This window comes from Nicotiana tabacum, chromosome 24, assembly GCF_000715075.1.
Source record: "Nicotiana tabacum cultivar K326 chromosome 24, ASM71507v2, whole genome shotgun sequence".
In the NCBI taxonomy this organism is placed as follows: domain Eukaryota; kingdom Viridiplantae; phylum Streptophyta; class Magnoliopsida; order Solanales; family Solanaceae; genus Nicotiana; species Nicotiana tabacum.
The window spans coordinates 16,062,813-16,079,519 of NC_134103.1; the positions used below are offsets into that span (position 1 = coordinate 16,062,813).

General features: G+C 38.0%; 1 protein-coding gene across 2 annotated transcripts; it reads right to left on the reverse strand.

Moving 5' to 3' along the window:
• Window positions 1-557: 557 nt before the first annotated feature.
• Window positions 558-4,388, reverse strand: LOC107774302 (heat shock cognate 70 kDa protein 2-like). 2 transcript variants are annotated; one of them, XM_016593798.2, is made up of 3 exons: window positions 3,353-4,388; window positions 3,079-3,291; window positions 558-2,445 (listed from the first exon to the last, which is right to left on the reverse strand). In XM_016593798.2, the coding sequence occupies exons 1-3, from the start codon at window positions 4,215-4,217 to the stop codon at window positions 800-802; spliced, it is 2,724 nt and encodes a 907-aa protein (XP_016449284.2). In that variant the 5' UTR covers window positions 4,218-4,388; the 3' UTR covers window positions 558-799. The 2 variants fall into 2 exon arrangements, with proteins under 2 accessions (XP_016449284.2, XP_075103954.1); XM_075247853.1 differs by having other exon boundaries at window positions 3,079-3,285; window positions 3,353-4,387.
• Window positions 4,389-16,707: the final 12,319 nt, after the last annotated feature.

Sequence of the window (16,707 nt, forward strand, 5' to 3'; positions counted from 1 at the left end):
AAGGTGTTTGATAAACTTTTAGAAAAAAAAAAGGTACTTTCGAATAGAAATAAAATAATTTTGAGTGTATTTAATGGTTAATTCTAAGGCTCCAATGTCATTCATCCAATTGGTCGAACACATGACATGCAAATTATGAAAGTGCAATATGAATTAGCCATTCCAAAACAATTAGGGCAAAGTAATCACAGCAAGCTTTCATCAATTTTACACAACCATCAAAATAGTCCTAAATAAGAAGGAAACGAAAGATATCTATCAAAATCTCATCACCAAGACACGAGCAAGTCAAATAACGGAAAAGGAGAACAGAGGCCAAAAACACAAAGAGCGAAACTGCAAAAACCAACACAAATCACCAAGAAACTCAACCAAAAAGCAAATGAAAAAATTTAGAAATCAAGTAAAAGTTAATGGCCAGAGTGAAGAAGATATTAAGGAGAAAAGCTGGAATAGAGCAATAATCGAGCAATAAGACTCAAGATCAAACTCAAATTTCAACTCATAAAGCGATTATCACCTGTTTTTTTTGCCCTTTCTCGGTGCTACGCTGATTATGGTGAGAGTCCTCCGGAACGAAGGTAACACATTATTAGGGATATCAAAATGATACATTCTGAGTAGTTTAAAACTATAATATTACATAAATTTTCTATTTATCGGTTTTTAATTTTCTAAATCGGAAACCAAACCAAAAATCTGAAATTTTTAATATCTCAATCGGAAACCAAACCAAAAAACCAATCCAAATTAAAATTCGATTTGGTTTTTCGATTTAATCCGAATAATGCACACCCACTTACATATCGCCTCCTGCCTCAGGGTACATTTTTGCAGTCATTGAGTTGCAGAGGCTCTGTAGCTCCTTCAGTTTGCCCTCAATTTGATCAGGCCCAACAAGGTGGTTGCCGTTGAGCCATTGGTTGCTTTGCTCGGTGGCATCTTCAATCTTCTCCTTGTAATCTTTCACAGCTTTCCTCATACTGTTTGAGTAGTTCTCCAAAGCATTCTTTGCCTTGACCTTCCTCTTGTGTTCCTCATCCTGAGATTTGTACTTCTCTGCTTCCTGAACCATCTTCTCGATCTCCTCCTTCGAGAGTCTGCCCTTGTTATTGGTGACTGTAATCGCGTTCTTCTTCTTCTTCTTCGAAACAGGAAAAAGATTGTTATTCTGGCCATCTGTCGTGTCCTCAGTAGAGACATTCAAGATACCATCAGCATCAATGTGAAAGCACGCTGTGATTTGAGGACTTTTAGGAGGGACGCCAGAGAGCTCGAATTCGCCAAGCAAGTTATTGTCCGTGATCTTCGCTACTTTCTCACCTTCAAAGACCTGAATCGTGTGGGGGGTTGTAAAGTGTTTCCTTGTTGGGATAGTGGTGTTTTTGGGAATCAATGTTACAGACATGTCATGAGAAGTATCAGATCTCACACTAAGGGAAAGAGGGGTAACATCCAACACCAAAAGATCCTGCACCTTACGCTCCCCACTTAAAATTGCAGCATGCACTACAGCACCATAAGCAACAGCCTCATCAGGGTTGATGCTCTTGCATAGCTTCTTCCCATTGAAAAGGTCCTGCAAAAGTTGTTGGACCTTTGGGATTTTAGTGGAGCCACCAATCAGGACGACATCATGAACTGAGCTCTGGATCATCAGAGCGTCCCTCAAACAGTCCTCAACTGATGTCATACACTTTGCAAACAGATCCATGTTAAGCTCTTCAAATTTAGCACGTGTGATGGTGGAAGAAAGGTCAATACCCTCGTACAGAGAGACAATTTCAATGGTGGTCTGAGCAGCGGATGAAAGAGTCCTTTTTGCACTCTCACATGCAGTTCTCAACCTTTGGAGCGCCATAGGATTACCAGTGATATCCTTTGTGCTCTTTATCTTGAATTCCTGAACAAAATGGTTAACCAACCTATTGGTGAAGTCCTCACCTCCAAGGCTGGTGTCTCCAGCAGTAGCTTTCACCTCAAAGGTACTACCTTCCACAATTGTTAGAATAGAGACATCAAATGTGCCGCCACCAAGATCAAAGATTAGCACATTCTTCTCAGCAACACTTGTAGCCTTGTTATCAAGACCATAATAAGCAAGGGCAGCTGCTGTAGGTTCATTAATAATATGCATCACATTCAGGCCTGCAATAACACCAGCATCCTTGGTGGCCTGACGCTGAGAGTCATTGAAGTAGGCTGGAACAGTAACCACAGCATTCCTAACACTTGTGCCAAGGAAGGCTTCAGCAATCTCTTTCATCTTCATGAGCACCATAGATGAGATCTCCTCAGCAGTAAACTGTTTCTTCTCACCCTTGTAGTAGACTCCAATCCTCGGTGGCTTATCACCAGCAACAGCACCAATCTGGAATGGCCACAACTTCATGTCACTCTGCACAGAGGCATCACTAAATCTCCTACCTATCAACCTTTTAGCAGCTGCATGGTGCAAAGGTTCGGGTTAACATCAGCATGTGGTTTTCAAGAAACCGAACTAAACAAACTAAATAATTTTAATAGCTAGTGTGCTTACGCTCCAAAACAGCCATAAACAAACTTTCAAGAATTTTCACATAATAGTAACACATTAACATGCTTATGATCAAACCAAAAATTTGTATGTTCTTCATATCACTATCATCAGACAATAGCCGAGCTTTATCTGCTCATCAGATAAGATCCACTATTTTCCTTGTCATGCTGAAAGTTTTGGAGAACAATTTCAGCATAATACTTTTGTTCGCAGGTTCCATTGATCGAAGAGTTGATAGCAAAGATCGATCTTGGTATGGATAAGTATAAAGTGTTCGCATTATCGAAGAAATTTTTTAAACAAAACTCTATTCACCAAGTACGTCTTAGATCTGACCTTTAACATGTGAATTAATTTTAAACACCAAAGGTATGCCTAGGATTCCGTTGAATGTTATGAACACTTATATGCAATCATATGCAATCATACATTAACATTTCCGATCTATCAAGTAGAATAAAAATAAGTGAAATATAAAGCTCATCGCATATTACATATGAAAAGGCTGATATTAAAACCGCAAAAAGACGAGATCTTACCAAAGACAGTGTTGGTAGGGTTCCTAGCGACTTCTTTTTCGGCGGCATCACCAATGAGACGCTCCAAATCAGTGAAACTAACGTAGGATGGCGTCATTCTGTTACCTTGATCATTGGCAATGATTTCAACACGGTCGTGTTGCCACACGCCGACGGATGAGTATGTAGTGCCGAGATCGATTCCGATTATCGGTCCTTGTCCTTTTCCTGCCACTATAAAGGGTTGTTATTATACTATAAATTCTTGGAATTAATTGCCACTACAAATTCTTGCCTGGCTTAATTTTATCACATCTTTCCTTCACATAATTGGGCAGTAGCAGTATCAGTCCCAGTACCGCCGCATACATAGAGCTTTCATCCTCTAAATTAGTCAGCTCTAGCTGCGATTTCACTCCCTGATAATAGGTTTCAGCATCTTGTTGAAGCCACCGCAGCAGCAACCCTATGAAAGGTGAAGCAGCCTGACACCATTCTTTGATCTTATGGATTTTAGTTCCCGGCGGCGGAAACACGTCAGCAAATCCATCACCAAAATTCTTTACTGTCGCCACCATTTTTCCAGCACGAAAGCTTTCATCATCTTGTTCAGTCGAACACAGCAGAAACTTTATGATGCATAAAGCAACCTGACACCATTCTTTGATCGTTTCGACCCTAGTTCCCGGCGGAAACACCATAGTACACCAACTAGGAAATCCATCGCCAAAAATATTCTTCATTATTGCCGCCCCTACTTTTCCAGCATAAAAGCTTGCATAAACAATAACTAGCATCCCTATGAAGCATAAAGCAAACTTACACCATTCTTTGATCTTTTCGATTCTAGTTCCCGGCGGAAACATCCTATTAAACCAACTAGCAAATCCACCACCAATATTCTTTAATGTCACCACCATTTGTCCTCCGATATTCTTCAGCGTCAGTAACACTTCGCCACCAACATTCTTTAGCGTCAATAACACTTCGCCACCAACATTCTTTAGCGTCACTAACACTTTGGCAGCAAAATCCTTTAGCATCTGCAACAATCTTTTTAACTCACTTGGTATTGAGTTAAGTGTCTCCGTTACATTTTCTACCACGTTCCCTGAATTGATCATCAATTCGTCTAGTACGAATTCCATGTCTCTCTCCATATTACGTCTGTCTGTCTGTGTGTGAATGAGAGGCCAAACTAGTAACTTAGTTTAAACTGATCTTACTTGAAAGACCAAGTGGTGTTTATAATTTTTTATTACTATTTTTAAAATATTACTAAATTTATTTCAACTAAAGTAGTCAATTCACAATCTCTTCATATCACCAACCTTATAAGTTTAACAGGTGTCTTTTGAAAAATCTAGCGGTTGATATTTATTTGATTAACCAAAAGAGATTTAATTCACGATAGCAAGTAGAAAAGGCTTAACTTGGAAAAGAGAACTCATTAAATATTCTTTTGAAAAGAATACGCATGCGTCAACTCATTTATAGTCTTTGGAAAAGACAATCATAACAATAGTTATGTGGAGCTTTTCTATAAAGCCACATCAAGTCAAATTGTCCGGTCCTGCTAATTTTATTAATTGCTGTTGCATGTTGTGTGTTTTAGTATGTGTTTTAAAACGCACTTTCGGAGTGAGTCCCAGTACGAGCCCCGAGATAAGGCGCACCCAAAATGTTCTGAGACGATTGTCTGAGACGAAAATCTCAAGAGGTGTATGTCCAGCAATTTAGGATGTTTGCGGTGCGTTTTTATTGTGAGACGTAAGTCCTAGAAATATTTTTAAATTAAAAAAAATTGTTAAAATAATCTTTCATATAATACTCAAATTTTTAAAAGTTAACTTGTAATTACATAAAAGATTTATAAAGGAACTAAAATGTATTAAATTTAAAAGTCAAAACCGTTTTTTATTGATTGAAGGCTTAATTTATAGTATTTCTCAATTCTTTATCTTGTCTGCTAGTCTATTAATATCTCCCAAAAGCAACGAATATTTAATTTTTTTTAACAAATACAAAGAGAGACAACAAGTTCAAAGTTCAAATTGTAGATTAGTCATCATTTTTGTTCATTCATATAGTAAATTTTATTCTTTTCAGACTCAAGTTATTTGTGCTTGTAAATAGTGTATAATATATTATTTTGATTAATATTTTATGGGGCAAAGCACGTGTGGGGATGGAGCACATCTCTATATATATATTCACATATTTATGATTTTCTTCAATTTTTATACAATTTTATCTATTTATAAATATTTACTGTAATTATATTATTTTATAAAATATTAAAAATTAAATACTCATGGGGCTTACGCCCCATGTCTCGAGGCTTTACGTCTCGCTGAGGCATATATAAAACGTCTCGCCTTACGCTCACGCCTTTTAAAATATTAATTTTAGTATATACATTTAAGGGACTAAAGTAAGACATGGAATAATTGTTTGAAAATTTTTGCCAGATTATTTTTTTCCAGTGTTTTGGACTTTTCATCCGGTGTTTGGAGGCTCGATTAATTCAAATGTACAACGAAAAATTCCATTTTGGCTAAAACACACCTTACGTTGGCGATTCTATTCTTACTATTCGAACCTAGAATCTCTTATCATCAAGAAGTTCGGTCCAATACTAACTTTCGATCATTCCTTTGTTGATAGGATTTCAGTGTCATTAATAGGGGTAATTTAATAAAATAAACTCTTAATAATAATAATTTCTTAAAAGAGTGTTAAGTCAATATTGTACAAATAAATGAAAACCAAGGAATAATATTTACACCAATAAAATAATTTAGCTCTATGAGTCACAAATTGAAGTTAAATTACATACTCATGTATTACTTATTTAGTGCAGTTAGTGGGTGCCGCAGGGTGGCTCAAGAAAAGTTGTGGCCTAAAGCTTTATTAAGAGGCCTTAAGCTTTTAAAAAAAAAGTTAACATATTTTTATTTTAATTTTATTTTGTTTATTTTTTAAGATATAAAATTATTAATGATATAAATAACATATTTAATCTTTTTTGACCACCCATAAAAGTATTAAAGTTTCAATAATAATCTTTTTTTAGTTGAGTAACCTTATTCATACTGACATATTTGAATTCTAATTTTTAATGAAAAAATTACATCTATGAAGTGAAAAGACACAAAAAATGCAAAGCAAAGTTTCACTGCTTTAGTTAATTTTGATTGTTATTGTGCGTGCTTGAAAACTTGAGAAATAGTAATGATAATGAATGTACAATTTAATTTATTCAATGTCCTTGTATTTGAGAGAATAAATAGCTTTGTAGGAGAGAAAAAAAATACAAGTTTTATTATGAAAAAAAGGAGAGACAATATTAATGTCATACTGTAAATTGACCAACATTCATTTTCAATCCTTATGTAAATTGTTATCTATTCATCTTCTATAAGTATTTTATACATTTTGCTTTATATTATTCAATATTTTTGAAAATAAATTAATCATAGAAAACAAAATTTAGAAAATGGGTCCAAGAGAATTTGGGTGTCTAAAGCCATGGTCGTAGGCCCTTAGCTGCTTGGCCTTTCAGTCGGCCTTGGGGTGCGGATAAATTCCTTTCTTGCATAGGGGCAAAGATAAAGGTAGTTAAAAGGTCATCCCATCCGAAAAGGCTTAAACTACATACTACAGGACAACTCTTCAGCATATTTTGGCATGAAATTTTAGCAAATAAACTAAATAACTTAAGTATATTTAGTCTAAAGTTTTAGCAAATGAACTATATAACTTAAGCATGATAAGTCTGGAGTTTTAGCAAATGAACTAAATAACTTAAGCATGTATGTCTGAAGTTTTAGCAAATGAACTAAATAACTTCAGCATGTTTAGTCTGAAATTTTAGCAAATGAACTAAATAACTTTAGCATTCATTAGCAAAATCTCATTAAAAAATTACATATTGCAAGACAAAAACTTAAGCATGTTTAGTCTGAAGTTTTTGCAAATGAACTAAATAACTTCAGCATGTTTAGTGTGAAGTTTTAGCAAATGAACTAAATAACTTAAGCATGTTTAGTCTGAAGTTTTAGCAAATGAACTAAATAACTTAAGCATGTTTAGTCTGAAGTTTTAGCAAATGAACTAAATAACTTCAGCATGCATTAGCAAAAACTCATTAGAAAATTACATATTGCAAGACAAAAACTTAAGCATGTTTAGTATGAAATTTTCGCAAATGAACTAAATAACTTCAGCATGTTTAAACTAAAGTTTTAGCAAATGAACTAAATAACTTTAGCATGTTTAGTCTGAAGTTTTAGCAAATGAATTAAATAATTCCAGCATGTTTAGACTGAAATTTTAGCAAATGAACTAAATAACTTAAGCATGTTTAGTCTGAAGTTTTAGCAAATGAACTAAATAACTTCAGCATGCATTAGCAAAAACTCATTAGAAAATTACATATTGCAAGACAAAAACTTAAGCATATTTAGTCTGAAGTTTTCGCAAATGAACTAAATAATTTCAGCATGTTTAAACTAAAGTTTTAGCAAATGAACTAAATAACTTCAGCATGTGTTAGTCTGAAGTTTTAGCAAATGAACTAAATAACTTCAGCATGTTTAAACTAAAGTTTTGGATAAAACTGATGACAAAATTGTTGACTGCAGGATAAATAACTTCAGCATGCATTAGCATGAAGTTTTAGCTTCAATGTAAAACAACTTCAGCTGCTACTGTAATTGATTGAAGTTTTACACCATCTCGCATGCTAATGAATAACCCCTTGTACTCTAAAACATCATCTCCAAACGTTAGCATGTTGCTACGTTTATCAGTGCTTGTTACGAATGAGGTCATCTCCAAAGTAGCATATTAATGCTAATACTATCAGGGGTGTAAGTGTCATACTATTACATATTTTTTGTCAACTGGCTACCAAATCAATAATTTTTAAAAATAGGGTACAGGTTAAAAAGTGGCACAAATATAGGGTACGACTGCAAATCCCCCATCATAGCTTGAAAGCAAAGCCACATAAAAACAATTAATGTATCCTCATTCTTTTGTAGACAACTAATCTAGGGTACACGCTTTGCGCTTGTACTCTATATTCATAACCATGTAATTTTAAAATATTGCATATCCATATTAACTAAGAATTTTTAAGAAGTATATCCTGAAAGTAATAGAATTACATGACTAAAGATATGTACTTGTTCAATTTTATATAAATTTGACAGCCCAAAAGTAATTATACTAATATGATTCCTAAAGATAATCATATAAGATTCTTAACGTGTACTATTATGTTCTAAAACAAATAGGATTATAAGACTAATATTTAGAATTTCGGTTATATCCTTTTATTATGAGTTATTATGCTTAAAATTATAAGGTTATTTTTATAAAATGATATTGTATTCATATTTTTATAATAATATAGATAGATAGATAAAGGTAATAATCATAGAGCCTTAAAATGAAAAGGGAACAAATCTGTTTTTCCTCTCTTAGGGGTTGTTTGGCTGCCGGTTAGAGTTACACATGTATTAGTTATGTCACGACCCAATTCTCCCTCTGTAAGACATCGTGACAGCACCTAGTCTCCACGACTAGGTAAGCCTAACAAAATACAGGAATAACAAAAATGGGAGTAAAACTTAACAACTAACTGCAACAGATAACAAAATAACTGGTAACAATGCCACTCGGTTTGTACCATAACCAACACTCTAGTAATACACAGTACTTCCAAAACCAGAAACATCATAAGTCACAAGCTACAGAAGGAAACTAGAATCTCTATACAGCAGAGTCTAATAAAAGAAATACATAAGGTAAATGAGATAGGAGAGAATAGAGGGGGACTCCGAGGTCTGCGGACGCGGCAGATATACCTTGAAATCTCCATACAACAGCAAGCACTCTCAACTAATAGCGGAGCTGATAAGAAGCACCTAGTCCTATTTTCAGAACTTAAACATTCTGACCATGCTTTTACTCATCGCGATCGCGAACATCCACACGCGATCGCGAAGCACAAATTACCACTGTCCAAATTAACTCTACGTGATCGCGTATATCCTCACGCGATTGCAGAGAACAAAATTCCCCGCTCTACACGGTCGTAGTCCTCTTCACGCGTTCGTGAGTCACAAGGGCTCAAAGTTACACGATCGCATCCCGCTTCACGCGATCGCGAAGCACAAAACTTAGCAGCCCTGAATTAACCTTACGCGATCGCAAACAATGCCACGCGATCGCGATGCACAGCTTGCCAAACCTACGTGATCGCAGTTGACCTCACGCGAATGCTAAGAACAAAATTAACACTGCCTAAAATAAGCCTACGCGATCGCGTCCCAATCTTCGCGATCGCGAAGAAGGTTTAAAATACAAGAAATCAGCAGCTACCATCAGTGCCAAAATGAAGGAAAATACTCTGAATACCATTTGAAACACGCCCGAGCCCCTCGGGACCTCAACCAAATATACCAACCAGTCCTAAAATATCATATGGACTTAGTCGAGTCTTCAAATCACATCCAACAATACTAAAAACACCAATCACGCATAGATTCAAGCCTAATGAACTTTGAAACTTTCAATTTCTACAAACAACACCGGAACCTATCAATTCAACTCCGATTGACCTCAAATTGTGTACGCAAGTCATAAATGCCATGACGGAGCTATGAAAATTTTCAGAAATGGATTCCGACCCCGATATCAAAAAGTCAACTCTCCGGTCAAACTTCCAAACTTAAATTTCTATTTTAGCCATTTCAAGCCAAATTTCACTACGGATTTTCAAATAAAATTTCGATCACGCTCCTAAGTCCAAAATAACCATACGGAGCTGTTGGAATCACTAAAATTCTATTCCGGGTCGTTTGTACATAATTCGACATCCGGTCACTATTTGAACTTAAACTTTTTTTATTGTTCATCAAAATTCCATATCTCGGGCTAGGAACCTCGGAATTTGATTCTGGGCATACGCCCAAGTCCTAAATCACGATACGGACCTACCAGAACTGTCAAAATACTGATCGGAGTCCGTTTACTCAAAATATTGATCAAAGTCAACTCAGTTGAGTTTTAAAGCTCTAATTCACATTTTAATCCATTTTTCACATAAAAACTTTCCGGAAATTTTTACGGACTGCACACGCAAGTCGAGTAATGATAAATAGTACTTTTCGAGGTCTTAGAACACAGAATTAATTATTAAATTTAAATATGACATTTTTGGTCATCACATTTTCCACCTCTAAAATAAACGTTCGTCCTCGAACGGAGTTAGAAAAAATACCTGAGCTCGTGAATAAGTGTGGATAACAGTTGCGCATATCATGCTCGGTCTCCCAAGTCGCCTCTTCGACCGTATGACCCCTCCACTGAACCTTCACGGAAGCAATATTCTTTGACCTCAGCTTTCGAACCTGCCTATCCAAAATAGCCATTGGTTCCTCAACATAAGATAGATCCTTGTCCAACTGAACCGAACTGAAGTCTAACACATTAGTCGGATCGCCGTGATATTTTCGAAGCATGAAAACATGGAATACCGGATGAACCGCAGAGAGACTAGGTGGCAGTGCAAGTTTGTAAGCCACCTCTCCAACTCTCTCAAGAATCTCAAAAGGCCCAATATACCTAGGGCTTAACTTGACCTTCTTCCCGAACCTCATCACACCCTTCATAGGCGAAACCCGGAGCATTACCCGCTCGCCAACCATGAATGCAACATCACGAACCTTCCGATCCGCATAACTCTTCTGTCTAGATTGGGCTGTACGAAGTCAATCTTGAATCAACTTAACCTTTTCCAAGGCATCCTGAACCAAGTCTGTACTCAATAATCTAGCCTCGCTCTGTTCGAACCAACCCACTGGAGACCGGCATCGTATACCATACAAGGCCTCATACGGAGCCATCTGAATGCTTGACTGGTAACTGTTGTTGTAAGCAAACTCCACAAGTGGTAAGAACTGATCCCAAGCACCCCAAAAATCTGTCACACACGCATGAAGCATATCCTCCAGTATCTGAATAGTGCATTCGGACTGCCCGTCCGTCTGAGGGTGAAATATTGTACTCAGCTCTACCCGAGTACCTAACGCACGCTGTACTACCCTCCTAAACCGTGAGGTAAACTGTGTACCCCGATCAGAGATGATAGATACCAGTACACCATGAAGTCTGACAATCACGCGAATAAATACCTGAGCCAGCTGCTCTGAAGAGTAAGTAGTAATCACAGGAATGAAATGAGCTAATTTGGTCAGCCTATCCACAATCACCCAAACTGCATCAAACTTCCACTGAGTCAGTGGGAGCCCAACAACGAAATCCATAGTGATCCGCTCCCATTTCCATTCTGGAATCTCTAACTTCTAAAGTAATCCACTCGGTCGTTGATGCTCATATTTCACTTGTTGACAATTTAGGCACCGAGCTACATACTCCACTATGTCTTTCTTCATCCGTCTCCACCAATAGTGTTGTCTCAAGTCCTGATACATCTTTGCAGCACTTGGATGAATGGAGTACCGCGAACTGTAGGCCTCCTAGATAATCAACTCACGCAAGCCATCTATATTGGGTACACATAGCCTGTCCTGCATCCGTAATACACTGTCATCTCTAATAGTGACTTCCTGGGCATCACTGTGCTGAACTGTATCCTTAAGGACAAGCAAATGAGGGTCATCATATTGACGCTCCCTAATATGATCATAAAGAGAAGACTGAGAAACCACACAAGGCAAAATTCGGCTCGGCTCGGCTCGGAAATATCCAACCGAGTCCTGAAAGCAGTCTTTGGGATATCTGGCTCCCAAATCTTCAATTGATGATAGCCTAAATGTAAGTCGATCTTAGAGAATACTCTGGCACCCTGAAGTTGATCAAATAGGTCAGCAATACGTGATAATGGATACTTGTTCTTCACGGTAACCTTGTTCAGCTGGCGGTAATCAATACACATCCGTATAGAACCATCCTTATTCTTCACAAATAAGACAGGAGCACGCCAAGGCGATATACTAGGCCGAATGAAACCCTTATCAAGCAATTCCTGTAATTATTTTTTAATGCTTTCAACTCTACTGGGGCCATACGGTATGGTGGAATATAAATGGACTGAGTGCCCGGTAACAAATCAATGCCAAAATCAATATCCTTGTCGGGTGGTATACCCGGAAGATCTGTTGGAAATGTTGTAATTTTCTTAAAGTTGAAAGGAATTTTGTCTCCATAGTAGGAGTATCAATACTAACATCTCTCACATAGGCCAAATACGCATCACACCCTTTCTCAACCATTCGTTGAGCTTTAAGAAATGAAACAACCATGTTAGGAACATGATCTGAGGTACCTCTCCACTCTAGCCACGGTAGGCCTGTCATAGCCAACGTCACCATCTTGGCGTAACAATCAAGAATAGCATGATAGGGCGACAACCAGTCCATGCCCAAAATAATATCGAAATCCACCATACTAAGCAATAATAAATCAACTCTGGTCTCAAAACCGCTGATAACAATTAAACACGACCGATACACGTGGTCCACAATAATAGATTCACCCATGAATGTAGATACATAAACAGAATAACTCAAGTAATCACGTGATACGCCCAAATACGGGGCAAAATAAGATGATACGTAAGAATAAGTGGAGCCTGGATCAAATAAGACTGATGCATCTCTATGACAAACCAGAATAATACCTGTAATAACAGAATCAGATGCAATGGCATCTGTCCTAGTAGGAAGGGAATAATATCTGGCCTAGCCTCCCCCTCTAGGGCGACCTCTACCTGCCTAACCTCCACCTCTAGCTGGCTGTGCAGGTGGAGTGGCAATTGGTGCAGTAATCATGGCCTGAGAAGCCTGAGGACCTTGTGGAATAGGTGAGGCCTGAGAAATTCGTAGAGGTGCACCCCTCCTAAGTATTGGGCAATCCCTCATGATATGATGAGTGTCACCACACTCAAAACAAGCCCTCGGAGGACGTGGATGCTGGGACTGGCTTGGGCCTGATCGACTAGACCGTCCACTGAAAGCACCCCGTACATGAGGTACATAATACACTGGCGGTGCATAATATGGAGCCTGAGGTCTGGGAGTAGCCAGAATACCACTGGAAGCTAGAAGTGCTGAATGAATAGGATGACTCACATAACCTCTACCATGATGATCTGCAACTGGGGCACGAGAATTATTATATGTGCCAGAATTTCGGGGTCTCTTAGCTTCTCTCTCTTCCCTCTCCCGAGTCTGCATACCTTCCAATCTCCTAGCAATTGACACCACATGTTGGTATGTGATATCCATCTCTAGCTCTCGGGCCATACCGTATCTGATACTAGGGTGGAGACCCTCAATAAATCTGCGAACCCGCTCTCGAACAGTAGCAACTAAGGCTGGTGCATGCCTAGATAAATCACTTAACCGAACCGCATATTCTGACACGGTTATAGAACCCTAGCGCAGCTGCTCAAACTCTGCGCCATGCATCTCTAAGGACCCGAGGAACATACTCCCTTAAGAACATATCTGAAAATTGAGTCCAAGTAAGTGAAGTTGTCTCAGCCGGACTATCCAACTCATATGCCCGCCACCACTGGTAGGGTGCTCCTCTAAACTGGAATGCCTTGAAAGAAACCCCACTGGAATCCACAATACCCATAGTACAAAGGATACGGTGACATTCCTCCAGAAAACCCTGAGCATCCTCTGAAGCTAAATAGCTGAAAGTGGGAGGGTGGTACTTCTTATACCTATCGAGCCTGAGTTGCTCCCCCTCTGAAACTGTTGTCCTAATCTCAGACCAAACTGGGACAACTAGATGCACTGGTATAACCTCCGGGGCATGGTCAACTTGGGCCCGTGGCTCTAGAGTACGGGCGGCGGGAGTCTGCGCTCCTCCCCCAGCCTGAGATGTGGCAGGAGCAAGTGGAATTAATCCTGGCTGAGCTAAAGTGCCAAACATGCTCAAAAACTGGGCAAGGGTCTCCTGAAGTGCAGGAGTAGTAACAGGCGTCTCAAGTGCATGATCTCCAACTGGAGCTACTGGTGGCTCTGGTGCAGCAGCTCGTGCAGGTGCTCTGGCTGCACCACGTGGTCTTCCTCGGCCTCTACCCTGTCCTCAGCCTCTTGTGGCTCCAACGGGGGGTGCGGGTGTCTGATCATCAGATCCATTTGTGCGTGTCCTCACCATCTGTGAGAGAATAGAAAGACAATTGTTTAGAACTTTGAAATCAACAAAGGCGCACGATAAGGAATCAAAGAAGTGAATATTTCCTAACAGTTCCATAGCCTTTCGAAGATAAGTACAGACGTCTCTATACCGATCCGTAAGACTCTACTAAACCTACTTGTGACTCATAACACCTATGAACCTAGTGCTTTGATACCAACTTGTCACGACCCTAAATCCACTATGTAGGATGTCGTAATGGCACCTAGTCTCTAAGATTAGGTAAGCCTATCAATGCGGAATAATAATAAATATCTGAAATAATTAAACTACAATTCAAACAATTTCAACTCCCAAAACCCGGTAGAAATAAATTACAAGCTTCTAAGAATTTATTCTCAATGTCTCTATATATCAAGGTCTAAAGAAAAATAAGAAAGCATCATAAAAATGATAGAAGGGGACTCCGGAGTCTGCGGACACTGACAGATATACCTCGAAGTCTCCGTGTACAGGTAACTCACTGACGTCTAGGCTGGTAAGATGTACTTAGATCTGCACAAAAAGATGTGCAGAAGCGTAGTATGAGTACACCATAACAGTACCCAGTAAGTGCCAAGCCTAACCTCGGAAGACTAGTGACGAGGTCAGGTGAGGCCCTACTGGAATATAATAATGGCATGGTAAAATGTTTAACAATATAGTAAAATAAAATGACATTGAAAATGAATCAAGTAGTGTGTCACTATTTAATTAAGCAAAATAATGGCAAATAATATCTCGTGGAAACAAAACAGAATTTCCTTTCAACTTTAAGAAAATCACAATAAATAATCAAGGCAACTACGGCCATAAATCAATATCAACAACGGCACTCCCGAGGTACCGTCTCGTAGTCCCAAATCATAAACAAATTCACAATATCTCATTTTCTTATCTCACCGTGGGAGCCTTCACAATTTATTTGAAAGAAAATATTTTTTCCGAAATAGCATCCCGCGTTTTAGCCATCTTTATCACACTTCATGACTTCTAGTAGTTCCCCCTACTAGCTACGCGTATCAAGCCACCCTTATTTCACCGTATGCATTTTAATACCCAGACATTATACCATCACATGCGTATCAATATCACAATTTGCACCTCCAATGCTCAAATAATGCAACTTGCCAAAATAATTCAACAACAATATTTTTTCACAATAAAGAGCTCACGGCTCATGCCAAAATAAATAATCAATAATATTTTTCCATAATAAAGAGCTCACGGCTCCATCACAATGAGTACAAAATTCTTTCAAAATATGCAAGAATAAATAATTCATGAAAATAATATTTCAAAATCATTAATACGTTGCTTCGATATCAAATTTAAAATGTCAAATACTTCATATTAATAATGTTTAATTTAAAGAAAATCACCCTTCAAATAATGCACAGAATAAAGGAAATCAAGTTTCAACTAAACATGTATAACAATTAGCAGGAAAATATCAAACAAATTTAAAGTATATATCTCAGATCAATGATGAAGAATATAACAAGATAAAATAATTTAATAAATGCGCAACAATGATCTACACAATTTAAAAATATAATCCTTCACATTTAGCCCGTGTACACACTCGTCACCTCATGTACACGACTTTCAATACATTTCAATAATCACATTAATATCAATTCTAGGGAAAATTTTCTCCCACACAAGGTTAGACAAGTCACTTACCTCGACTTGTTCCAATTTAACCAAGTAGTATGCTTTTTCCTCGATTTTTCGATTTCGGTCGACTTGTATCTAGTCATAATTAATTCGATACAGTAAAAATAAATTATGGAATTAATTCTATAAGAAAATACTACATTTTTTAATAAAATTCGAAATTAACTCAAAAATGGCACGTCTCGGAATCCGGCGAAAGTTACGAAATATGAACGCTCATTCAACCACAAGTCTAACCATACCAAAATGACTAAATAACAATAACAATTCGACTCTCAAATCCTCAAATCTATCCAAGAAGGTTTTCAAAATTTTCCAACTTAAATCACCAATTAAATATTAAAAACCGTGATGGATTCGGGTAATCTAACCAAGATTGAGTCAAAAATACATACCCCAACATTTTCTCTTAAAATCTCTCAAAAATCGACTCAATCCGAGCTCCAATTCGTTAAAAATAGAAAATGGGCAGAACTTAAACATTATGCCCAGGCTTTTACTCATCACGATCGTGAACATCCACACGCGATCGAGAAGCACAAATTACCACTGTCCAAATTAACTCTACGCGATCGCGTATATCCTCACGCGATCGCATAGAACAAAATTCCCCGCTCTACGCGATCGCAGTCCTCTTCACGCGTTCGCGAGTCACAAGGTCTCAAAGCTATGCGATCGCGAAGCACAAAACTTAGCAGCCCTCAATTAACCTTACGCGATCGCAAACAATGCCACGCGATCGCG

Bases quoted from the DNA above. Each gene is read 5' to 3' on its own strand.
- LOC107774302 (XM_016593798.2), bottom strand. From the start codon at position 4,217: ATGGAGAGAGACATGGAATTCGTACTAGACGAATTGATGATCAATTCA. The intron at 3,292-3,352 runs GCAAGAATTTGT...AACCCTTTATAG, and splicing joins ATGTGATAAAATTAAGCCAG to TGGCAGGAAAAGGACAAGGA. The intron at 2,446-3,078 runs GTAAGATCTCGT...TGCACCATGCAG, and splicing joins CCCTACCAACACTGTCTTTG to CTGCTAAAAGGTTGATAGGT.